Source organism: Marmota flaviventris, chromosome 16 (genome assembly GCF_047511675.1).
Source record: "Marmota flaviventris isolate mMarFla1 chromosome 16, mMarFla1.hap1, whole genome shotgun sequence".
Taxonomy (NCBI): Eukaryota; Metazoa; Chordata; class Mammalia; order Rodentia; family Sciuridae; genus Marmota; species Marmota flaviventris.
In genome coordinates, this window is record NC_092513.1 from 70059663 (window position 1) to 70081599 (window position 21937).

The 21937-nt window shown below is 51.5% G+C and overlaps 1 protein-coding gene across 8 annotated transcripts in view; it reads left to right on the forward strand.

Annotated features, from left to right (window-relative positions):
• Positions 1–21937, forward strand: part of Aopep (aminopeptidase O (putative)) — a 306012-nt gene that overhangs the window by 277828 nt on the left and 6247 nt on the right. For 7 of the 8 annotated variants that reach the window (XR_011704742.1, XR_011704744.1, XR_011704743.1 and 4 more), the window contains one exon: positions 5426–5542. Coding sequence is in view for 2 of the 8 variants with exons in the window: in XM_071602504.1 (XP_071458605.1) it covers positions 5426–5542 (117 nt within the window). In the remaining 6 variants the exon portion in view is untranslated. Of the gene's footprint in view, positions 1–5425; positions 5543–21937 lie in introns of those variants that run through there. The other variant, XR_011704747.1, reaches the window with a different exon arrangement.

The following is a 21937-nucleotide window of genomic DNA, read 5'->3' on the forward strand; positions in this document are numbered from 1 at the left end:
GCAAAAATTGCTATGTGAAAATTCAGTGCAGAGATTTTTACTTGCTTTATTTGGTTCAGAGCAACAAACGAAAGATGATTTGGTTTTTTAAGTACTGTCTACTGTCCTGAGAACACTTCCTTGCCACTTTAATGAGGGTACTATGGGATGGAGGCTGCTTTTCCTGCACCTGTGGACAATGGGGGTGGCCTGAGGGTCTGCTAGAGGGGCCGGTATGCTTTCTGGGAAGTGACAAGGAATTTAATTGAATTTAGGGGAGCCTTTTAAAAAAAAAGACATTTTATTTCTTCAAGATCACCTTCTTAATCCAAGGGGCAAAGCAAATCTCCGTTGCACCCTTTTATTCCGAAGGTCTTGTGCATGTGACATTCAAAGGTCAGCTACTTTCATTCTTGTTTGGCCCCTGCTTGTGTTGAATTTCAGCCAGCAAGCCTCCAGCATACAGGAGAATTTGAGATTTTTCTCCCTCCCCCATTTCTTCTGTTTTTGTTCCATGTAAACAGTTTCTGCCGTAGTAACATAGACAAATATAGCAGAGAATGCTTTTCTGGGAGATAGACGCTCCCTAAGCATTTTTTAACCATTTTTGGGAAGAATTGATCTTTCTGTGTGTTTCAGACAGACTAAAAGAGGGGGAGGCTGTCGCTATAAATTGAAGTGACATCATATGTGTTGCCCCCATTGATCTGCATTTAGTCTCCAGCCAGGATAAAAGGAAATAGCATCAGGGAGGAAGCATGCTTCATTTAGGCACAGATCCCAGAGTGATAATGGGGTAATAATAGAACTCACGCCACCGTCAATCGACGACTGCTGCATTAGTCCAGAGCTCATTCTCTCTGGGAGCGGCACAGCGCCTGGCCTCGAGTGTGAGCAGCTGTGGTGCACCAGCTGGGCCGCAGAGGAGGTGCCCTCCTCGGCTCTCAACGGGGTACAGGCTGTGGGGCTAGGATTGTGGTGTGAACTGGTCCCTCTTTACAGACCTTGCCTATGGAAGCTCAGTTCTGAGGTGTGTCCGTGGAGTGTCTGACCCAGGAGGTGAGCTGGCCTGCGTGTGGTGCTAATGGAAGAGCCGTGGAGGGCCTCAGTTGTGTGGGTGGTCTACTGGGAGCTGGGATGAGTGATGCCCCATGACAGCGGTGAGAGGCTTCTGGAAGAGTCAGGATTTGTTTTCTTTGTATTGCTTGTAGGTTAAGAGGGTGGGTTTGGAAAATTCATATTTTCTTTCCAAGAGTCTATAAAAACTTTTTAAAACTATTCAAAGTTGTGCAGCTTGTCCCAACTCTTAAGTTGACTGGGAAAAATAGAAGTCGACGTTTTTGTCTGTGCACGTCTCAGTAATTAACAACTGTGAAATCTTCCGTGTTTACGGCAAGAATACAGACTTCTGAAATCCTTAACAAGTAGCATTTGTACTTGACTGACCGCCTTTAGCGGTTTGCTTCATGCATTCATTTGAGTGAGTTTTACAGTCCTGTGTAGTTCTCTTTCAAGTACCCACATGACTTTGGCACCCCATAGTCTTATTTTGTCTAAGTTTCCATGGCAGATGCATTTTTAAAATACTGAGCTGGTCTCCATATGGGAAAGATAATCACCCCATCATGAATTCCTTGTTTGTGCAAAGAAAGGAAGGACCTTTATTTTTGTCACTGTTGAACTTGGGCTCAAACACTGTTAGTTCTCCAGAAATAAAGCCAGGTTCATTCCATAATGTCTAAGGGCCCTGCTTTCTTAGGAGATAATGCTGAGACTTACTTTATTTTTCTCCGTCCCACTGTGCAGTTAGAGCCGTGTCTGTCTCCTGGAGTACTGCTGTACTCAAACCCAGTTGGCCTAGAAGTCATGTGAGACTGAATTTGATTTCTGCGTGGGTGGGAGTGGAATAAGCCACATAGCATTTCCCGTTGCCCCTGTGCCAGCTGCCAGGGTGGGTCCCTCCCAGGACTGCCTCTGAGCACAGATGCTGGTGTGTGAGATCTTCCAGTTGCTTTGCAAACATTTTGGCTTTTTCATGCTCATCCCTTTCCAACGTTGGGTGGCTTTACAGGGAGCAAATGTTTATTTTAGAAAAAGAAATTTACTGTATTAAAATGTAGCTAGTTAACCCATTTTTGCATTAAAGTGAATGTTAAAATCCTCTTTTCAAGGTCTGTAAAAAAAAAAAAAAGTGATGTCATTTTTACTTGTGAATGAAAGAAGCTGAATTGGTTTTATTGACAGGGGTCTAAAACAGCTTTAGATCATCAGTTGTCTACTTTTTCCATTGTTTAGAAGCCACATTTCCCTGAAAATTAGTAACAGTTGAGAACCAGGTTGTTTATAAGTGAGTCATTTCTGCAGGTGAGTGGGGGCTGCAGTCCCGGGAGGGCGGTGTGGGGCAGGCATTGTGGAGGCTGCTTCCCAAGCCTGGGCTGTTCCTGCAGCATTCTGAACACGCTGGCTCTTGCAGCAGTGTGTCTTGGCGCCTTATTGAAGGATAAGCAGACACCTGAAGAGGGTGTCACCCTTGTTCTGTTCCTCCCTCCAGTTAGTCAGTCCAACTGCAGTCAAACCCTGCAGGTTTGAGTGTGCGGGTCCTCCTTCCTTCCGTTTTAAGTCAGGAGGCATAGCTTTAAATATTTCCATTGCACAAAATTTGGAAACAAAAGCTTCCAGTGACCCTTTCATTTCTATTTCAGCGCGCAGGTGTGTGAACTTCGTGCTTGGAGGGAAACTGCGAGATACCAGAGTGTGAATCCAGGCATTTTGATGGATTTGTATATGAGCAGTCCTTTGATTTTTAAACTGGAGTTGTGTTACTGGTTGAACTTAGTTGGAGTAAGTCAAGGCCAGTTGTCTTACTCAGGGACTCTTTTCTTCTGTGGGTCTTTAGTTTAAACCAAGTCCCAAACTGAGCTCTAACAATAGACCTCATTGTAAGCACAGGCACATAATAGGGAGATGCTTTTCTGCTCTTTCCTTCTCTGTAATTCTGCAAATTGGCAGGGCTGGTTCCTGCTGTATTTAGTTAGCAAACACCGCCAGATCCCAGTGATGGGTGTTCTCTGCCGGATCAGGCCTGTTAGTGCCGAGAGCTGATCCTGTGGGCTGGCCCCTTCCCAGGGTCCTGCCTGTGTGTCTGGGGAGGCCTTAACACCCAGCACTCTCCCTCTCAGTGGCTGCCTTTGGAAATGCTGCTTATTGGCTGTGGCGGTGGCTGTCAGGTGCAGGCAGGCTGGGCCTCTTTCATTCAGTCTGGCTTTCTCTGGCTCCCTTACCTCCAGCCTTTGCATAGGGAGGTGGGCTGCTTCTATAAGGGGTCTTAGGCCAGGCCACAGTGGGACACTTCAACGACAGAACCAGAAGCCATGGAGTGGGTTGAGGAGGGCCTCACAGGGGAGAAAGGGAGGCTTTGCAGAGGGTGTGCTGCAGGAAGGCTGGGGCCTGGCCTCCGGAGGACAGCCCCGACCCCACCCCCGCCAGGGCTAAGGTCCAGGATCTGGCTCAGCCTCCTGTGGGACATTGAAAGTTGCTGTCGGGTTTGGTGGGTACGGGGAGGAGAGGAGAGCCGGGGGCTATGCTAGAGGATCTGGAGCCCCAACGGGAAGGAAGGAGAAGCCAGGCAGAGAACAGTACCAGCTGGGCTCCGGGGCGGGGAGTCGAGGCTTCCTCGCAGGCTTCTTTTGATATTACAGAAGTAGCCTGTTATCTAAGCCTACAGGAAATGACAGGCTGATGTTTGTGTTATTAGTAGTTATGCAGTAACTTAATCGTTAAAGCATCTTACCGGCGTGTGACTTCTCAAGAAAGGAAGTGCTAGTCCTTCTCGGAGTCCTTGTGTTGGACCTCACAGGTCAGTGCTAATCATAATGTGATTTTGCCAAAGACACCTGACTTCCCCGTCGTAGTCCGTGGCACGGTGTTGGATGGAGTGGTCTCCCAAAGCCAGTACCCTGGGGAGCAGAGGAAAGTGCCTCTGCTGCCCTCTGTGGGAAGTGAAGTCATTAGAACTTAGACGGGTGGGGAGAGGAAGCGCTGGAAAGGACTTTCTTTGTGAAATGACGTGCTGATCCTCGTGCGTGCTTCATACTTGCCTGCTCATTTTAGGAGAGAGCGAGTGTGCATGTGTGAGAGGGTCGGAAGGGCAGAGTGCACACTTAGGGACAAGAAGAAAATGAGGGGTGGGGAGAGAAGCAAGTGATTTTTTAAAATTTCTTTTGAGTAATAGAAAGTGACATTTAAAATCCAGGTGTTCTTATGAATATTCTCTGATCTAGTATTGGCTTCCACGTTTGTAAATTTTGGCTTGTTAACAGGATTTTGTGGGCACAAGCAGGGGTTGGAGAGAAGCTCAAAGTGTGGAGAGTAGTGGATTCATGATGGTGACTTAAGCCTTGATTTTAGAATAAGCGTTTTCAGTTCCTGCAAGGTGTACCTGCTGTTTGTTGGTTTTTCTCCCTCGGTGCGTGCCGGGCCCATCCAGTGGTGCCCACAGGTGCCGTCTCACACACTTAGCTCGCGGGTTCCACAGATACTGTTTATTCACAAGTTGTCTTTTTTTAACCTCATAAAGACTGCATTCTCTTTCACCCTTACTGGGATGCTCGCCGGCCTGTCCTGTGGGAAAATTTAGGAGCGGGGTGACTTTGTGTGCATGTGCATCACTGTGTGCAGCCTTTAAAAAAATGTATGTTATGAATGTAGAGTTTTATAATGCAGGGATTATGAGATGCTGTGATTGTTTTTATCATATGCTCTTTATTTCTCAGTGTGCACCAGGTATGTTTGCAGAGTTTTTATGGCTCAAAAGGAAATCTGAAACTGCTTCTTATTTCTGTTAAGCTTCCATGTGTTCGCCTCACGTTCTTCTTGAATCTCTTTCTGGGCTGAAAGACATGTTGTTTGCATATGCTTGCCATAAATACACAGATCTCATAAAACAAAATCATATTTTATTAAGATAACTTTTTTCCCTTTTGGGGGGCGTGTCACTGGGGATTGAACTCAGGGGTGCTCTACCATTGAGCTACATCATCCTCAGTTCTTTTTATTTATTTATTTTTAAAGGTAGGATCTTGCTAAGTTGTGGAGGCTAGCTTGGAACTTAAAATCCTCTTGCCTCGGTCTTCTGAATAGCTGGAATCACATGTGTACAGAATAGCACCCAGCTGATAAGTATCGTTTTGATAGACTCTAAGTCTGTACCTGAAATGAAAAGCCACCAAAACATGGCTTTGTTAGACCTCAGAGTGCATTGTCTTAGGGGATGCAGATGAGGTAAGCCTTGAGGTTTGACTAGAGTCATTCCCATCGTCTTCCTCAGTTTCAGACACAAGCTGAGAGTACGAGGTAACCTTGGGTCTGCCATTCTTGTTCTGAGCATGGGGTTTGATATATTGTTGGCGGAATGGCATGTTCATAGTCTGTTCTGTTTTGCCCTCAGCTCCTTCCGGACCAGCTGGTCTTGCTTCTAGAGCATCTCTTGGAGCAGAAGACTTTGAAGCCCCAAACTCTGCAGAGCCTCCAGAGGACATACCGCCTCCAGGAGCAGGATGCAGAGGTAACCAGAGACTTCAACAGCAGATCCCTGCTGGTGGGGATGGAGGGGGCCAACCTCATGGCAGTCAGTCCCAAGCCATTGAAGGCACCATTTCGTCAGTAGGGGGAAGAACAGGGGCCTGAAGCCAAGAGGAACTGCCCCCCAGCTATGCTTGTTGCAGCAGGACCCTCTGGTCATGCTCCTGCCTATCGCTAAAGTATTTTGAAGTCCTAGGTTTCCCTCCCTACTTCTTAAATAATAAAAGTGGACATAAGTCTTAAAAGACTGAGCGGGCAGGGTGGGGTGTTTTTGAATCTGAGCTAGACGGGTCATCTTGTGTACTGATGGTGGCGCCGTCCTGTTGCACATTAAGGAAACTTGGCTCAGATGTGTCCAAGTGTCTTTCTTGTGTTCAGTTAGGACAGGAAAGGAGCCATGTGGAAAGGAAATGAAAACTGAATCTAGCAGCCATGATTTAAAAAGTAAATTGGATGCTTGTGGGAAAGCAATGTGATGTGGTCCTTAAAATCTTTTAGCTCAATGGGAAGAATGCAATAGGAATCCTAAGATGAATTCCAGGTTTTAAAAATATAAAATAAATATTCTGTGTGCGTAGTCATCTGAAGTGAAACACAGATCTCAAAGAGAAGAGCTCTTCTCTGTAAAACTCTAAATGCAGAAAATGCAAGCAAATTTGGTTTGCATTCAATTGGAAATAACTGAACTTCAGCACCCTACAGTTCAGAACACCTGTGGCCCTTGAGCTGGAAATGTAGCTGTTTTGAGATTTGTTGCAACTGTAAGATATTGAAGACATTGTATGAAAAGCAAAATGTCTCATTTTCTCCATATTTGTTACAGTGTATTTCTTGGAATGATATTTTAGATGTGTTGGGTTGAGTGGAATATTAACATTATATTTCATTAAAATGGAGCAGATTGATACTCCCCAGTTCTTACTAATTCAAAGGTCAGATGGACATCCTCCTTGTTCATTTTAAAGCTCCATAAATTTAGGAGTAATTGCAAGACTGCAAAGAAGACATGTCGCAGCTTTTTACCCACCTGAGGATAGGTCAGAAGTGCAACTGTTGCTGTTTATTTCAGCTCTAGAGTTTTGTTTATAGGAGTGTCTAAATGCCAGGCTGTTATTTTTAATTAGTGTTTAAAAGACCTTCCTATTTATAGGCATTAGACTGTGTTTTAATGGGAGTTGAACACCAGTGGAATGTCAGACTCCTGCGCAGGCCTGCACAGACAGGGGCACGAGGGCCAGACAGCCGTTGGGCACCTGTCCCTCCATGCCCGGAAGCCACGAGGTGCTAGACCCTATTTTCCCTCTTCCTTTTGGCATGAGACACATCCTGCTCTTAACTTACCACCCAATTTAGTTGTTATATATAACCTCTTAAACCCTTGAGAAGGACAACAGGTTTTATCTAGTCGCTTGTTTTACATCTCACAAACTATATCATGTTGCCCAAAGATGGAGCTGTCTCTTATTTAGATCCCTGGTTCCAAGAGACAGGTCTGGGTGCAGCGTGGCTCAGTGTGTGACTCGCGTGGTCCGTGCTTGTGTAGCTCACACGTGTTCTCTAGGGACAGGAACAGAGCAGTTTGTGCACAGATGAGGCGCTTGAAATTCCTCTGACTTCCCAGAATGAACAGGGGGTGCACAGGTGAAGTTGGGCCAGGTTTCTCTAGACAGTGCTCAGGAAAGGACACTCAGCGGTGACATCAATCCAGGACCTAAATGAGAAGGAGCTCTGGTACAGGACTAGGTAGTTGATATTTCAGACCATACGATTTCTGCCAAACCTGCTGCAGCTGCGCAGGCCCCTCCTCGTGTGCTGGTGTTGCATGAAAGCGGTTTAAACAATGTAAGCAAACAGATGTGGCTTTGTGCCAATTAAACTATAGACCCACAAGATCATCACATCCAAATGACTGTTATTTTTCTCCCCTTCTTATTTTTTAAAGCTATTTGAAAACATAATATCTATATACACTCTTCCTCGCTGAGGACTGAGTTGGCCTGTGTGTTGAACCACGTGCCAGGGCCTGCACGGTTGAGGTCAGGGACCTTGTGGCCACTGTGTGCATTTGGGGTCTCACTCTACCAGCGCCTCCAGCCCAGGCCCTTGGTCCTGGCACATAGTCAGTTGCATGGACACTTATCTTACTGTGAAGTCTCCATGCAATGTCACTCGAACAAGAAAAGCAACAAGATTTTGGATATCCACAGTGTTTTGTAGGAATTTTATTAGCTAAATGGATCTTTCATGACGCTGAGTAGCAGGAACTAGTTACCCAGTCAGCTGCCTTTATCTTAAGGGATAGACATCTCAGGAGAGACAGACTTGTTCCTTGGTGGAGCAGCCAGGAGAATTCTGACTGGCACTTAGTAAGCAGGAGTTGTCCTGTGAAGGGCTACCAGGGCTTTTAAAGGTGGGCTAGGTAGCAACATGTGAAAGATGGCCCGAGAGATGGGCACATCAGGCTGTGTTCTGGATGTCCCTGTGGGGGGCTTCCTGAGGAGTTTCCAGCAGGACCGGGGCCTGGAGAGCCCTGACGCTCTGCCTGGGGTGCTGCCACAGGACCATCGCGTTGAATAAGCCATCCCGAGAGAGGTCACCCTGATGAAGGGTCTCTCAAAGCAGGGGTGCTGTGACCCAGGAGCATTTCTCTCCCTACTCGGACTGGGCATGTCCCCTGTTCCCAAGTTGTGTGGAAAGACCCCCTGCCCTTCCTCCGGCTGCTGCGCTGTAGCTGCTCAGGCCCCTCCTCGCAGAGCACGTTGTTCTCCTGTTGGTCCCCAGGCTGTCCTTCAGGTGGTGTGCTCTTGCCTGGGACTGGGAAGGAACTGACTGGGAGACCGTCCTGATGCCCTAGGCTAGTCGGGGCTCTGAGGCAGGGGCTGCTGGGCTGCCCCTCCCTCCTCCTGGGTGTGGGGAGCCATACGGGCCCATGAGAAGCTTATTCTCAGCTCCTTGTGCAGTCCTAGTAGTTGGGTTGCCCCTGTCCCAGTCATCGTCACAGAATAAGAATTCCTGAGAGTCCCACCGAGGCAGATGCTGCTATGTCGGGGCTGGGGAAATACTGTCTCAGGGTACACACCCTGCCCTGCCCTCCCTGTGCCCGCATCCTGTGTTGTGTGAATACGCAGTCAGCTCTGAGGAGGTGACCCTGTGTGTCCAGAACTCTGAAGGAACAGCCCTGAGGGCTGATGTGAGGAGGAGGGTGGAGGAACAGGCTGCTGGGACACGTTGCCCCTGCAGGTGGGGCACAGGCAGGGCACCTTTGCGTTTCTCCCTCTGGAAAGTGCAGGTGAGGATGGGAGTCAACTGCGTGTTGCATGATGGAGTCACAGAACTGCCAGTCTCCTGCCAGGTTCCTTTGGAAGGACCATGGGTCAAAGGGAAATTTACTCCATAGAAGTGCCTTGTCTGCAGTTATTTAATGCACTGCTCAAATAAAGATTAAAAATATACTTGGCTGGATCAAAAAGTGTTTTTCAAGATCCCTTTTTAAATAGTGAATTTTCTATCTGTTTTATCAAGACTCTTAAGCTGAAACCACGGTAGTGAGTTCCATGGAGTTTTCTGTGACCTCTTTCCCCCGTAGGGTTCTGCCCAACTGTCTCGTAGTCATTGTGGCTCCACAGACTGTACTGAGCACCTCAAACTGGGGGGATGCCTTGTGCAACGGCATCTGCCAGCATTGTTTTTGAAGAGGCAGCAGTTCACCATCTTGTCTGGGCTAAATAGAAGGTAGCCACTAGTCATGAAGATCCACACTGTGTTTCAGAAAATTAATTTTGGGGAGAGGCCAGTTTCAGTTCGTCTCCTCTCTGAACTGGGGGACATGCTCTTGGCTAAAGGAAGAGGCCACCTGGAGTAGATGGGAGTAAGAGGGTTCTAGTTTCCTTTAGGGCCCCACAGGGAGGGGAGGATGGTTCTGCTCCTGTTACTTAGTCTCCAGACTCGCAGGCCGTACACCTGCTGCTGGCTGACAGCTGGGCTGTGCAGTGAGCTGGGCTTGGGCCCCGGAGCCCGCTGTAGGCAGCACAGACACATCGCCCCTCCCAGTCCTGCTCCCTCCGCAGCACACCAGTGCCTCAACCTTGCCCACAAGATTTTGTGATTTAACTGAAACAACACTGATGTCAGCTCTATTGTGCCTTTTAAGTGAGGATGAGCATAGAGTAAGAGGGAGAAAAACCATACGCCCAGTTGTTAACTATGGCTTCTGTCCACAGTTACTCCTGATGGCGACCCTGCTGTTGGAGTCAGTCTGCATGTGGCCACAGAATTCCTAGTCTGGGGCTTAGTGGCTAAATCCAGGTTTTCCACTTCAGCATTGTTGACATCTGGGACTGGGTGAATCTTCTCGGAGGGCCGTTCTGTGCACTGGTCAGCGCCTCTGGCTTCTCTGCCCATGAACTGCCAGTAGCAGGTCCCTCCCTTCCCCCGCTGGGGCACTTGGAAGTGTCTCTAGGTGTTGCCAATGCCTTTTTGGTGGGCAGAGTGTCCCAGTTAGAACCACTGCCCATTGTGAAGCCGTGGATTGGGAAATTTCTAAAACTCTCCTCTAACAGTGGGCCTGACGGTTGGCTACAGTGAGTGGCGTGATTGCAGAGGTGGCTGACAAGATGGAAGGCCATCTTGAGCCCACTGCAGCTCTTACAGGGTCCCGGGAAGCTAACCTTGGGAGAGGCGAAAGCACGGGGTTTTCACGTGGAGGAGAGAGAAGTATCAAGTCAGCCCAGGGAGCAGCTTGGCAGAGAAGGACAAACCTGTTTTACCAGTAGTGCAGAGGAACCCCGCCAGCACCTGTCCGCATTCTTGTCTGAAAAGGACACTTCAAGGTTGACTGGGAATGGACAGGCACCAGCTCACAGGCCCTTTCCCACACGGCTGTGGCTGAAGAGCCCTTGCTGGCTTTCTCAGCGGCCCTGCGCCTCTGCCTCCTGTGGCCGGCAGGGTGGTTGTGCTTTAGTATGTGGAGAGAACTCACTGTTTGCCTGGAAAGCAGGTGCCATAGTGGGGAGGACTCGCGGCCCAGGGTCTGACGGCACTCCTGCTTCCTCTTGGATTGCATCTGGGCCAGAGTGTACTTCCTGTGAATCAGTGCACTTGACCAGCAGACTCTTCTAGAAGCATGGCAGAAGGTTCCGGAACCATCTCTAGTTGGGACTCTGTGCATGCCTTTCAGTGCTGGGCCTCCTGCCCTCCTTCCCTCCCTTCAGTGCTGGGCCGCCTTCCCTCCTCCCCTCCCTTCAGTGCTGGGCCGCCTTCCCTCCTCCCCTCCCTTCAGTGCTGGGCCCCCTTCCCTCCTCCCCTCCCTTCAGTGCTGGGCCGCCTTCCCTCCTTGGGGCTGCAGGGTGCTGGGAGGGTCTGTCCTGACAGCCCCATGGCTCCAGTTTCCCTTTCTTCCCTGTCACCTTTTCCTGCCACCCTGGCTGTGAACAGGAAGTTTCTGCCTTACTCAGTGGGAGCTCGAGGCTTGAGCCTGTTTCCAGCTCACAGTGCTCTGCAGTGGACTGACCTCAGACTCGCTTCCTCCTCCATCTGCCTTAGTGCAGAACCTGAATGGCCTAAGGAGGAAGGCAGAAGCTACAGCTTTGTGGACGCTGCTCCTGTGATGGAGGCTCAGTGCCTACTGTGTCCCCTGCTGCAATCCTTTCAGTAGGAACAGTGCAGAGCCCCAGCCCATCTCTCATCCCCAGAGACCCATAGCTGCCACCCTCTTCCTCTGCCTCCTCTCTCCTGCTGGCCGCCCTGGGTCCAGCGGGCCAGGCCTCACCACCAAGCCAGCTAGCTCATGTTACCAGCACCATCACAGAATGAAGCCCCTTGAATCAGGTTTTCACCTTGAGCAGAAACACAGAGACCATGGAGGAGAGTCACAGTGTGGAGTGACACTTAGTGGAGTGGCTTTCCAGGGTTCAGTCTGAGGGGCCAGCTCTCAGGAAGCTCCCGGAAGGCAGGTTGACACTTGCCTCTTGCACCTGACAGCTCCCAGATCAGAGCCCCTCTGCAGGTACAAGCATCTCTGCTTCTGGACCCCTGTGGAGTCAGGTTCAGGCTCAGACCAGGAGGCCCAGTGCCAACTCTGAATTTCAGAATGGGGCTAGAGATAGTATGACTTCATATCCGTTCTGAAGAACGCCAAGGTAGGGCAGGAGTGTCTCTCGGTGGCAGAACACTTAGCACGTGTGCGGCTGTGGTTCCAGCCCCAGCAGCACCCAGAGCCAGGAGGGCACCTGCAGGGGTCCAGCCGTCTCTGATGCGGCCTCACGCCTCCTGTTCTAGAGGGTCAGCGGGTGGGTGTGGAGAAAAGGGGGGTGGAGCTGTGCTCCTGAGCTGCTGTGGACCCATCTTCCTCTTAGACCATGTGCCCCTTTCAGTGGGGGGGGAAACAGAGTACTTAGGTAATTCTTTAATTATGTTTGTGTATTTTTTTCTTGGTGTTATTTGGTTGATGAGACATCTAATCAATGTTCTGGAACATTCCCCCTCTCAGCGTCTTCCTTTTTTCTTTGATGCCCAGTTCCATGCCCTTGGAACATTGTTGTGGAAAATCCATAGCAAGTAGAGCCACCCAGTCACATTGCAAGAAGGGGATTTTGTGGGGTTTTTTTAAGGTTCATCTAAAATGACAAAGGTAAAAAAATTAACATCTTTTAGATTATTATTTCTCTGTCATCACCCGAGGCAAGGGACTGTGTTTTATTAACCAAGAGTTGTCACAGTGTGTCGTGGCTAATGAAATTGTTAAATGATGAAGGTAAAGCCATAGGCAACACAATCTGGTTTATTTTTCTTGAAAGAGCCTTTCACATCATTATTGTAGGACTTGGTAAGAAAGAGGCAGCGGCTGGTGAGTGGCTCACTGCAGAGTCCTCAGGCCCAGCCGGGGTTTGCACCTCCTGTCCTGGTCACTTAGGTAGTGACCTGCTCCTTGCTTCCTTCACAGTATTTAGCAGCTACTTCAATCTTACAGATAATTTCAGGACATTATCTACTCTTTCTCTATGTGTACCCCCCACCTTGTCTGAGCAATTTTTCTGAAAAAAAAGGGGAGGTTTGCACTGCCCTGGTTTGCTTCCTGCAAGGCAGCAGGAAGCCAGCTTATCTCGCATTGGTTTTATTTCCAGAAGTCTCCAGCGTGATCAGGGCACGGTTTCTGGTGGTGGTGGTGGTGCTGCTGCTGCTGCTGCTGCTGCTGGGTTCTTTAGGGCTCAGTCGTTTACATTGTTTTTATTAGATTTCTGTTCAGAGATCCACACCAAAAACCACACAGTTGACGGTTAGTACTTCTGTCTTCCTTCACAATTCTAAGTTGAGTTATATTCAAATGTAAAGTGGACTTTAAATGCCCTAAAGCAGAGGTTCACATCACCAACAGTTCCCCACGTGTCTTTCTGGTTCTTGGTGCCTTTCCTGGCTCTGTGGGACCATGGCAGCCTGGCACATGAGGGTGGGTGTGGGGACCTTGCGGCACAGCTAGAGAGGGAGCTGTGCCCATGCACAGGCAGCCCCAGCAGGAGCAGTGTGCTGAATGGAGCCCTCCATGCCTGGGCTGCTTGCAGAGGCTGGGGGGGTGGGGGGCAGCGGTGCACCAGAAACGAGTTTGGGGCTACTTAGGCCGCATGTTACTTCTGCCCAACTTCGAACTGCATGGAGCTGTGCTCTGTGGACCACCTGGTGGTGCCCATCTCTGGGTGGAAGCAGATGCCAGGCTAGGCACAGTAAACCCCCAGTCACTGGGGAACCATCAGCCAGAAGCCCACCCCCCAGAGCTGGGCCTTCCTGCTGCCTGGATCTCTGGGGTGCTTTTTCAGGAAGAGATTGTGTAGAAGAGCACCCCTTGCCCAAAAGCCTGCCTCAGCTTGGCCGGCCGTGGCGTGGTTTTAGTACCATTTTTTGAGATACGATTCAGACCATGTAGCTCACCCATTTGAAGTGTGTAATTGAGTGGTTTTAGTCACAGGGTTGTGCAACCATTGCCAGTCAGCTTGGCAGAACATTTTCACCATTCCATAAAGAAACCCAGCACCCTGTAGATGTCCTCCCAGCCCCCCTTGCCTCCTGTCTTTCCACACTGTCGATTTTCAGATCCAGATCTCCACACGCATGGAACTGCGTACAGTGTGTGGCTTCCTTTCACGTAGCACCCTGTTTTCAGGGATCACGGTCTTTTGTAGCACACGTTAGTACTCCTATCCCCTTTTGGTGCTGGGAGCCAAACCCTACCACGGAGCTGCACCCCAGACCCCAGGTATTTTTTATCACGGTGACCAACTTTGTTTATCCACTCATCAGTTGGCGGACGTTTGTTTAGGTTGTTCCCACTGTTCAGACGCTGTGTGTGATGCTGCTGCTGTGGACACGTGTGCAGGAGCCCGTGTGGACACGCGTCCTCCCTGCTCAGTGTGCTCCCGAGAGTGAAGTTGCCGAGTCATGTGGTCACATGGGCACTCCAGCCCTTTTGAGGAACGACTTTCCCCCAGTGGCCGTCCGCAGTGCACCCTCACCTCCACTGATTGCAGCCAGGCTCCCATTTCTCCACATCCTTGTCAACACTGCTTAGTGTCTTTGTTTTATTCCAGGTGTCCTCTGGGACGTGAACGACACTTGATTGTGGTTTTCATTTGCCTTTTCCTGTTGACTAATGGGGCGGAACATGTTCCAGGGTACTTGTTGACCATCTGTGCATCTTCTTTAAAGAAGACCTTCGGCTCATTTTTAAATTGTTTATTATTGCATTAAAATAGGAAATCCAGGTAGAAGTCCCTTATCTGCTGTGATTTGTTTTAGAATCCTCTTCTCGCTCTGTGGGTCATCTCTGCACTTTCCCGTTAGTGTCCTGAAGTTCTAACTTGTCAGCGAGTCTGGTTTACTTTTTCTTCTGATGCTTATGCTTTTGGTGTCAAAGCTAAGGAAACTATCGCCTTGCCCAAGGTCATGACGACTTTCGCCTGTAGGGTTTTACAGTTTTAGCTCTTAGTCTTGTTTTGCTTTGTTTCCACAGTGTTTTTATTCCTTACCCACAATCTGTGTTTCATGGTCAGGAGCACAGGTCCCTGACGATCTCAGTACAAAGAAGCCCTTGACAGTTCACACTTGCACCGCCTTCCTCACCTCCTCAGAATCTTCGTGATCCTCCTTTCTGTAGCAGTCAGCATCTGCTTCTTTGTTGATGTGGCCCCGGCCCCGAGAGACGGGGGCTGCCCCACAGGTGAGGCTACAGGCACCCAGTGTCTGAAGTGGCAGAGCACTGAGAGCCAGGGCAATTATTGTCCACAGCATGGTCTTGTGTTTTTAAGGGTCTATTTCTCTGGCTGCTGTAGAGCAAGGTATTGGAGGAAGTAGCCCTTAAAAGAAAGGAAGGAAGGGTGAGTCACTGCGTGGGCTCGTGGGGTCTGGAGTGGGCGTGGCAGACCCCCCTCTGATGGCTGGCTTCTTTTCCCCTGCAGACCTCATTTTACAAGGCCCCTTCTTGGTTGTCTGCTCTGACCACGTCCCTCCTTGCACCATTAGGTCCTTTCATGTTGTCAGGGCACTGTCACCAGCACCCAGGTCTAGCTGGTTTTTCTCCTACTTTCTGTGGATCCTTGAGAGGAGGCAAGGGCTGGTCTCTCCGTCCAGCTCTTTGTCCTCTGCACCCAGTTCTTCCTTGCTGTGGAGTGACTTTTCCTGACCTAGCCAGACCTGTGCAGGACGGGGGTGTGCCTTCCGGGAGGCCTTGGGAGGTGCTGCAGAGCCTTGTCACAGTCGGGGGGGGGGGGTGCTGCAGAGCCTTGTCACAGTCCGGGGGGGGGGGGGGGCGTAGGTCACAGCTACCTTTTCTGGTAAGAGTGTGGCGTATCAGGAGAGGTGGCCATGCTCACTGTTTCTGCCAGTATCGACACTCCTCAGCAAAGGCCTCTTGTCTGCATGTTGACACAATAAGAAAAAAGCCTAGTGGCCCTTCAGCCGGCAGTTTGGATAGAGGAGAAAGGCAGGCTGCATATCTCAATGGGGAGTCCCCATGTTGGCTCCAGATTTGGACTTTTTGTGGCCAGTTGCTTTTAGTAGCGCTAATGTCATTAAGTAAAATACCCTGGCTTAGGGAAAGGAAGAGGGCTAGGTTCTGCCCAGCCACAGTGCCAAGGCCGCCACCTCATGCCCGGTGTCTGCGTTGACAGTGGACATCATGCCTGGCCTCCACCTCGCTCCTGTGTGCCCGTGGAGTGGGGTGGACCTGTGGCAGTCAGGACGCCTCTGCTCATTGCTGCAGCTCTGGCTCTTCCACTGAAGGTGCAGACAAGTGGGAGCCCAGTGGTTCCCTGACTCTGGCCCAGGGGTCTGCCCAGCCCACTTCACAGCAGCAAATGAAGTCAGGTTTAATTCCCTTTATTAAAAAAAGTTGAGGTGGCAGCCCTTTGAGGAGAGAGGGAAGTGGAGGAGTGGCAGGACCCACACAGAGGTGCTGATAGGATTTCAGGACAGACAGCTCTCGCTCTTGGGTCTTTCCTCATGACACTGAGCAAGATGACGCCCCCACCATGCCGGGCCCTGCACATAGCTCCTCACATAGCTGCCCCACTACCAGCAGTAAACCCACTTTAAAGCCAAGTAAATCTAATTTAAGGACACAAATTGAAAAAGCAGGTTTGTTTATTGCAGTGTAGACTTATTAACTTAAAAAGCCATGAGCCTTGGTCTTCTGTTTACAGATATAAAATGGAACTCCAAACGAGACTTAATGGGCTTCCCAGATCATGTTCCCTGGACAGATTTTTTCCCCTTCAGCAGTAAATTTAAAAATCAAAAGGACTGAGAAGAAGGGGGAGTGCGTCCTGTGCTGGATAGGGCGGGCATGGCTCCCAGCTGTGCGCTGTGGTCTCCAAGGCTGGAGAGCACTCTGAGTTTGGGAGAGCGTATCCAGCAGGCGCTATGTGCTGCGTACTGAGATGGGGTCCTCCGAACCCACATGGGGTGCGAATGCGCGTGTGAGAGCAGCAAGGAAGGCCCGGACCCTTTGAGAGCAGTAGGCGAAGCCGTGAGAGCCAGCTCTGGGGCACTGAGGTTGGCAAGGGGAGTTGGGGGTGGACCTGTCAGGCCATCCAGTGAGCATGGTGGCTGGAGGGGCCACAGCAGTGCCATCCAGTGTCACAGCACACATCCTGGTCCCACCTGCTGCCAGCCTCAGCGTAGCCTTCCTGTTACAGAGCTGGAGGCTGTTTCTGGAGTCATCTGAAGGCTGATAGGAAGACTTGAGGTGCCCTTTGGTCGGGCTCTGCTGGGTTTCAGGTAACATTTCACTCCCAGCACTGGGGGTTGATACTCAGGGCCTCTCACGGGCTAGGCAAAGGCCCTACCATGAGCCACATCCCCAACCCCTTTTAAAGGTTGGTGTTTTTTTTTTTTTTTGAGACAGTGTCTCACTACGTTGCCCAGGCCAGCCTTGAACTTGAACTTGTCGGCCTTCTGCCTCAGTCCCCTGAGTAATTGGGATTACAGGCATGCACCATTGTTCCAGGCTCTGGTAACATTTTTCTTAAAAAGACTTATACTTACAAGCTTGAAAAGCACTTTGGAAAATTAGTCTAAGATAATAAACAGGCTATGGGAAGAATTCTCATTTAAAGATTTCTTTTTTTGCCCCCCAGTGCTCTTGATCAAAATCAGGGCCTCTTGTGTGCTGGAAAAGCACTCTTTATTAGTGAGCTATATCCCCAGCCCTGAGAAGTTTTATTCTTTGAAGTAGCTTCAAGGAAAAGAGTGACATTGAAGTTTCAAAAAATCTGAGGTGATATATGTGTGTGAGCTTTCTGTCATTCTTTTTTTATTAATTTTTTTTTTAATTGTCAATGGGCACAGTATCCTTATCCATTATCCCATGTGGTGCTGAGGATCGAACCCAGTGCCTCACACCTTCAAGGAAGGTGCGCTTACCCCGGAGCCCCAGCCCCAGCCTTCTGTCACTCTTAACAATACTAAGATGAGGTGATCCACTTAGAAAAGGTTTATTTTTGGGTCACAGTTTCAGAGGTTCCATGATTAATTGGCCCTGGCTTTGGTGACCTCCCGGTGACCTGAAGACCTCCACTGGTTTCCACCTCATCACGTGTCCACCGCACCCAAGGCCAGGTTGGGAGCAGGCCTTCTACACAAACCTTTGAGGGCCCCTTCAGCTGTGAAGGACCACCGAGCGCTGCCAACAAGGTGCAGGTGTGGAGCTGAGGGCTGGTGGATGGCCTCGCCCATGTGGGTCACAGGGCAGTGCCCCGTGGCAGAGCAGCTGGGAGCCAGGGGCACCTGGCAGGCGGGTTTGGAGGGCGACTTTCCCTGAAGGCTGCGTTTCTCAGTGCCTTGTCCATCCCACACCTGGCCACACCTGCATCTGAGCCCTCCCCAGTGCTAGGTGGGGGCCAGAGACAGACTTGCCACCCATTTCAGAAAGGACCCGGAGCCGTGCTCTTGTATGGCAGGAATTGCACCCACAGAGGGCGAACCAGGCCCCGCATTCAGAGAGATCCTAGCTTTCCTGGTGGGGCATCCTGAAGCTGGCCCACTCCTAGGGACCCCACCTCTGTGTTCGGTGACACCATGGTGACAGGTTTAGGGGTGGCAAATAATTACTACCTCACCACTGCCTCTGTCGCACCCTGGCATCTGCAGACGATCTGTGTTCTCGAGCCTGTGGGCCAGCACAGCCCACAGCCTCTTTTGAAAATAACATTTTATCCAGAATGTCCTTGCTTATACCCGTTCATTCAGGTCCAGGGCGGCCTTTGCCACCCAGTGGTAAATGGTCCAAAAAGCCAAAAGTACCTTCAACAGAAAACAGGTGACACCCTCACCCCAGAGTGTGGTCGGACGCTGGTTCAGAGCACATTGAAGGGCCTGGGTGGAGCATGTCGGGTCGATGGGCTGTGCTCCAGGACAGAGTCACCTGTCACGGGCTGTGCCGCTTGGTCGTGGGACCTGGGCCCTGAGTCTGAGTTTAGGGATGTGAACGACCAGCTCGGCGGCCCTGTGTTCTGATCTCTGCTGGGAATGGAAGAGCCGACCTGTGCCGAGCTTCAGCCACGAGCAGTCAGCCCCGTGCGGCCTTTTGGGTCTTTATAAGTACCTTAAAAGGACAGAAATTCCGTACGGCTGGCTGTGCGGGGACAGGCTCAGTGAGTGCTCTTTGCAGTTCGTTGGAGAAGCTGCAGGTGCTCAGGCCCTGAGGCACTCCCTGGGGTGTGGCTTGACAATGCCATCCCCTGCCGGCCTCCCCCCCCAGGGGCTCCTGTCCTCCAGTCCTCAGCCTGCCCTCTTCTGCTAGGGACTTCGAGCTCCCAGGCTGCCCCTCAGCTGCATAGCTGCACCCTTACCTCCTGGCACCTAGCCCTGTCGGTCCCCCCCACAAGTTACCAGCCCCCTCAACAAGAGCAGGCGGCCACTTAATCAGCTACCAGACATCCTGGGAGTCCCTGCTCCTAAATCCTATAGAACCAGCACCTAGTGGACCTTGTGAAGCAGGAAAGAGCCACAAATACCGCTGTGGGTGGCACTGCCTGTGGGGCCGCCGTCCGTCCCGCGGTGGGGTCTGAGTGACTTGGGGGCCTTCGTCACTGTGTGAGCGTTGCATTTCCAGCTCTACTGATGACTGGAGAACTATAAAGCGTGCCTACTTACAGTGTACAGTTTGGTGGGTCTGGACGTGTGCACACCCATGAGATGCAGCCATTAGGAGAAAAAGACCTCAGCTCCACAGTCAGGAGCACAGGCAGAGCCACCGTGAGCACACTGCAGAAGAAGGTTGGCACAGAGGAGAGAATGTTTGCAATTCAATCAAAGATGAGAGCCAAGTTCCCCAGCGTTCAAAAGCATCTAACAAGTCAATGACTAGGAACAAACATGGCAGTACATGAGCAGCTGTGGAGAGAATTTCACACCCATGGAGAAGGTCCACCATGCTCTTAGTCGAAGGGCCTCTGAGCCTCCCAGAGCGACTGTCCACCTGGGCCCGAGTCACCCTGTCACCTTGGGCCTCGTCATTCCCCCTCTGTTCTAGAAGCAGCTCCCACCCCTCAGCCAGTGGGGAGTGGGCCAGTGGGCAGTGAGCACTGTCCCTGGCAGTGGAGCCCTGACCTCAGCTGCCTCCAGCTCTGGGAATAGCCCCTTCTTAGACTCTGGCTTCGAGGGCAGCAAACACCTCCACCGGCGCCAGTTTTCACTGTCCCCAAGCCCGGTGACCCAGCGTGGTGGTCTGCCACGGAGACAGGAGTGTACGTTGCTCCACCTCATGAAGCCCCTTGCTCTCTGTCGGAGGGAGAGGTGTGCATAGTTTGCTCTGGAGACCCCACCTCTGAAGAGGAGCCTGCAGAGCACCTCAGAGCGCCCTGTGCCCTGGTCTCAATGGCACTGAAGTTGTTTTTAGTCTTTGTTGTCACAGATGTCCACTGGGTCTGCTAAGTTATGCTGCAGGAGAATACCCAGCACCGTTGCTTTCTCTACTCCTGGAACGGTCAGTCAAGACATTCTGTAAACTCACTTTTAGTGATAGTGTGAACCAGTGCATTGCACGTTGTCGTCTGTCTGTGTTGTGTGTGGAACGGGTATGGTGGCCGCTCACAGGACGGACCAGGGGCTGAGTGGGCACAGGGGTAGGAAGAACATCTACTTAGAATATGTTTTATTTTCATCTAGAAACAATCCTAGTGTGCACAGGTCAGAAACAGGTCGACTTTGGGGTCTTGGTGTCAAACAGTGCGGTGCCCCCCAGCCCCACTCCCCGTCTCTGCTGCCGACTGGGCTTCCTCCAGGCTTGCAGGAGCGAGTCCCTAACATCACTGAGTGCAGTCCACAGCCCTTTCCGCCGTCCAGGTTGACGTTAAGCTCTTTTGCCTGAGCGTGGGCTTGTGGCCCGAGCAGCCTGCGTGGCGAGACAGTCCAACTTAGGTCTCCTTCCTGCCTTTCCTGCAAGGGGTGGGCAGTGTCTCCACGTGGCCCTCACTGCTGCTCCTCCGTGCCCTCCAGGGCAGGCACCCCAGTGTCTCTCCCTGAGGAGCGCTGAGCCATCCGCTGCTCCAGCCCAGGGGACGAGGACAGACAAGCATGCGTCTCCTAGGTACACGATAGCACAGTGGCTAGTGGAGTGAGGCCGGCGGCCGCCCGCATGCCCTCAGCCTCTGAGTGAGCACGGCCTTCACCCTGGCCACACAGGGAGGGTTGCCGGGAGGCCTTTCTCCCCCAGGTGCTGCGGAGGGAGCCTGGGACCCAGGACGAGAGACCGTGGAAGACCCGCAGGGTATCAGGTCTGCGTAGATGTGTGCAGGGTTCCTGTGGCTTATCCTTAATCTTGACAGAGAAGTTAAAAAAAGACAAGTTGACCACCACCCCATTATTTAATTAATTGAGTCTTTCACTTAAAAAAGGCAGATGTACGGGGGGACCTGGGTTTCTTATGGCCTGCTTCTGTGTGCGGTGTGATCTGTGCTTCCCTGTCCCCCACCCCGGCAGCGGGGCCTGCTCCCTCCAGGGCCAGGAGTCTCCCTGGGGTACTTCTGGGAGTGTGTCGGGGGTGCTCCCAGTCCCCCTGGCAGGCAGTGGCCTGTGAGTTTGGAGAGAAGAATGAGGACTGCCCTTTGTCTCCCAGAGAAGCCCTGGGAAGGGCCAGATGCTGCCCAGCAGGTGCTGTCTGCTGGCCAGCTCGCCCTGCACACTGTCGCCCTAGTGCGGAGTGCGGTGGGCTGACAGGAAGGCCGCTGCATGCTGCCTGGCCTTGTGGGGCGCTGCGTTGTCCTCTGGGGTCTCAGCAGAAGCGGAAGCCAGGATTCACTGTGCTGTGGAGGGCCTCCTGAAAGAGGCCCACCCCCTTGTGACAGGTGACAGGCTGCCACTGCCCAAAGTAGGCCTAGCTCATGCCTTGTGGTTCCTGTATGTGCAAATGAGTCCAAGAAAACACGGAGAGGAAGGTGGGGCTGAACCCTCTGTCCCCAAGTCTGAAAACCAGTGCTGCGTTCACCTGTCTGGCCAAGCACAGGTGGTCAGGTCACACCGGGACTGGTCATCAGTATGCCCCTCGTTCCCATTTGGCAGTCGAGAGAAGCAAGGCCCTTTCCCAAATCCCCAGGACTGATGCAGAACAGGGACCCCCGGTCTGGGGCTGAGCATAGGTGCTGCCTGTACTGACCCGCCTGGGCCCTCCTCAGGGTTGTCTGCGGAGTGTGAGGCACCATGAGGGGGAGGAAGGGAAGGGGCAAGGCCTCTGAACTGGAGTGGCCCTGGATGGGCCCCGTGTTCCCCTGGCTTCCAGGACTTGGGCACTGTGGTGAGCTGGCTCCTCTGTGCTTTGTCCACTTGCTCCTTCTGTGCAGAACATCTTGTGGGCTGCCCTTCCCCGTGCGGCCTGCCGTGGGTTTCCCGGCTGTGG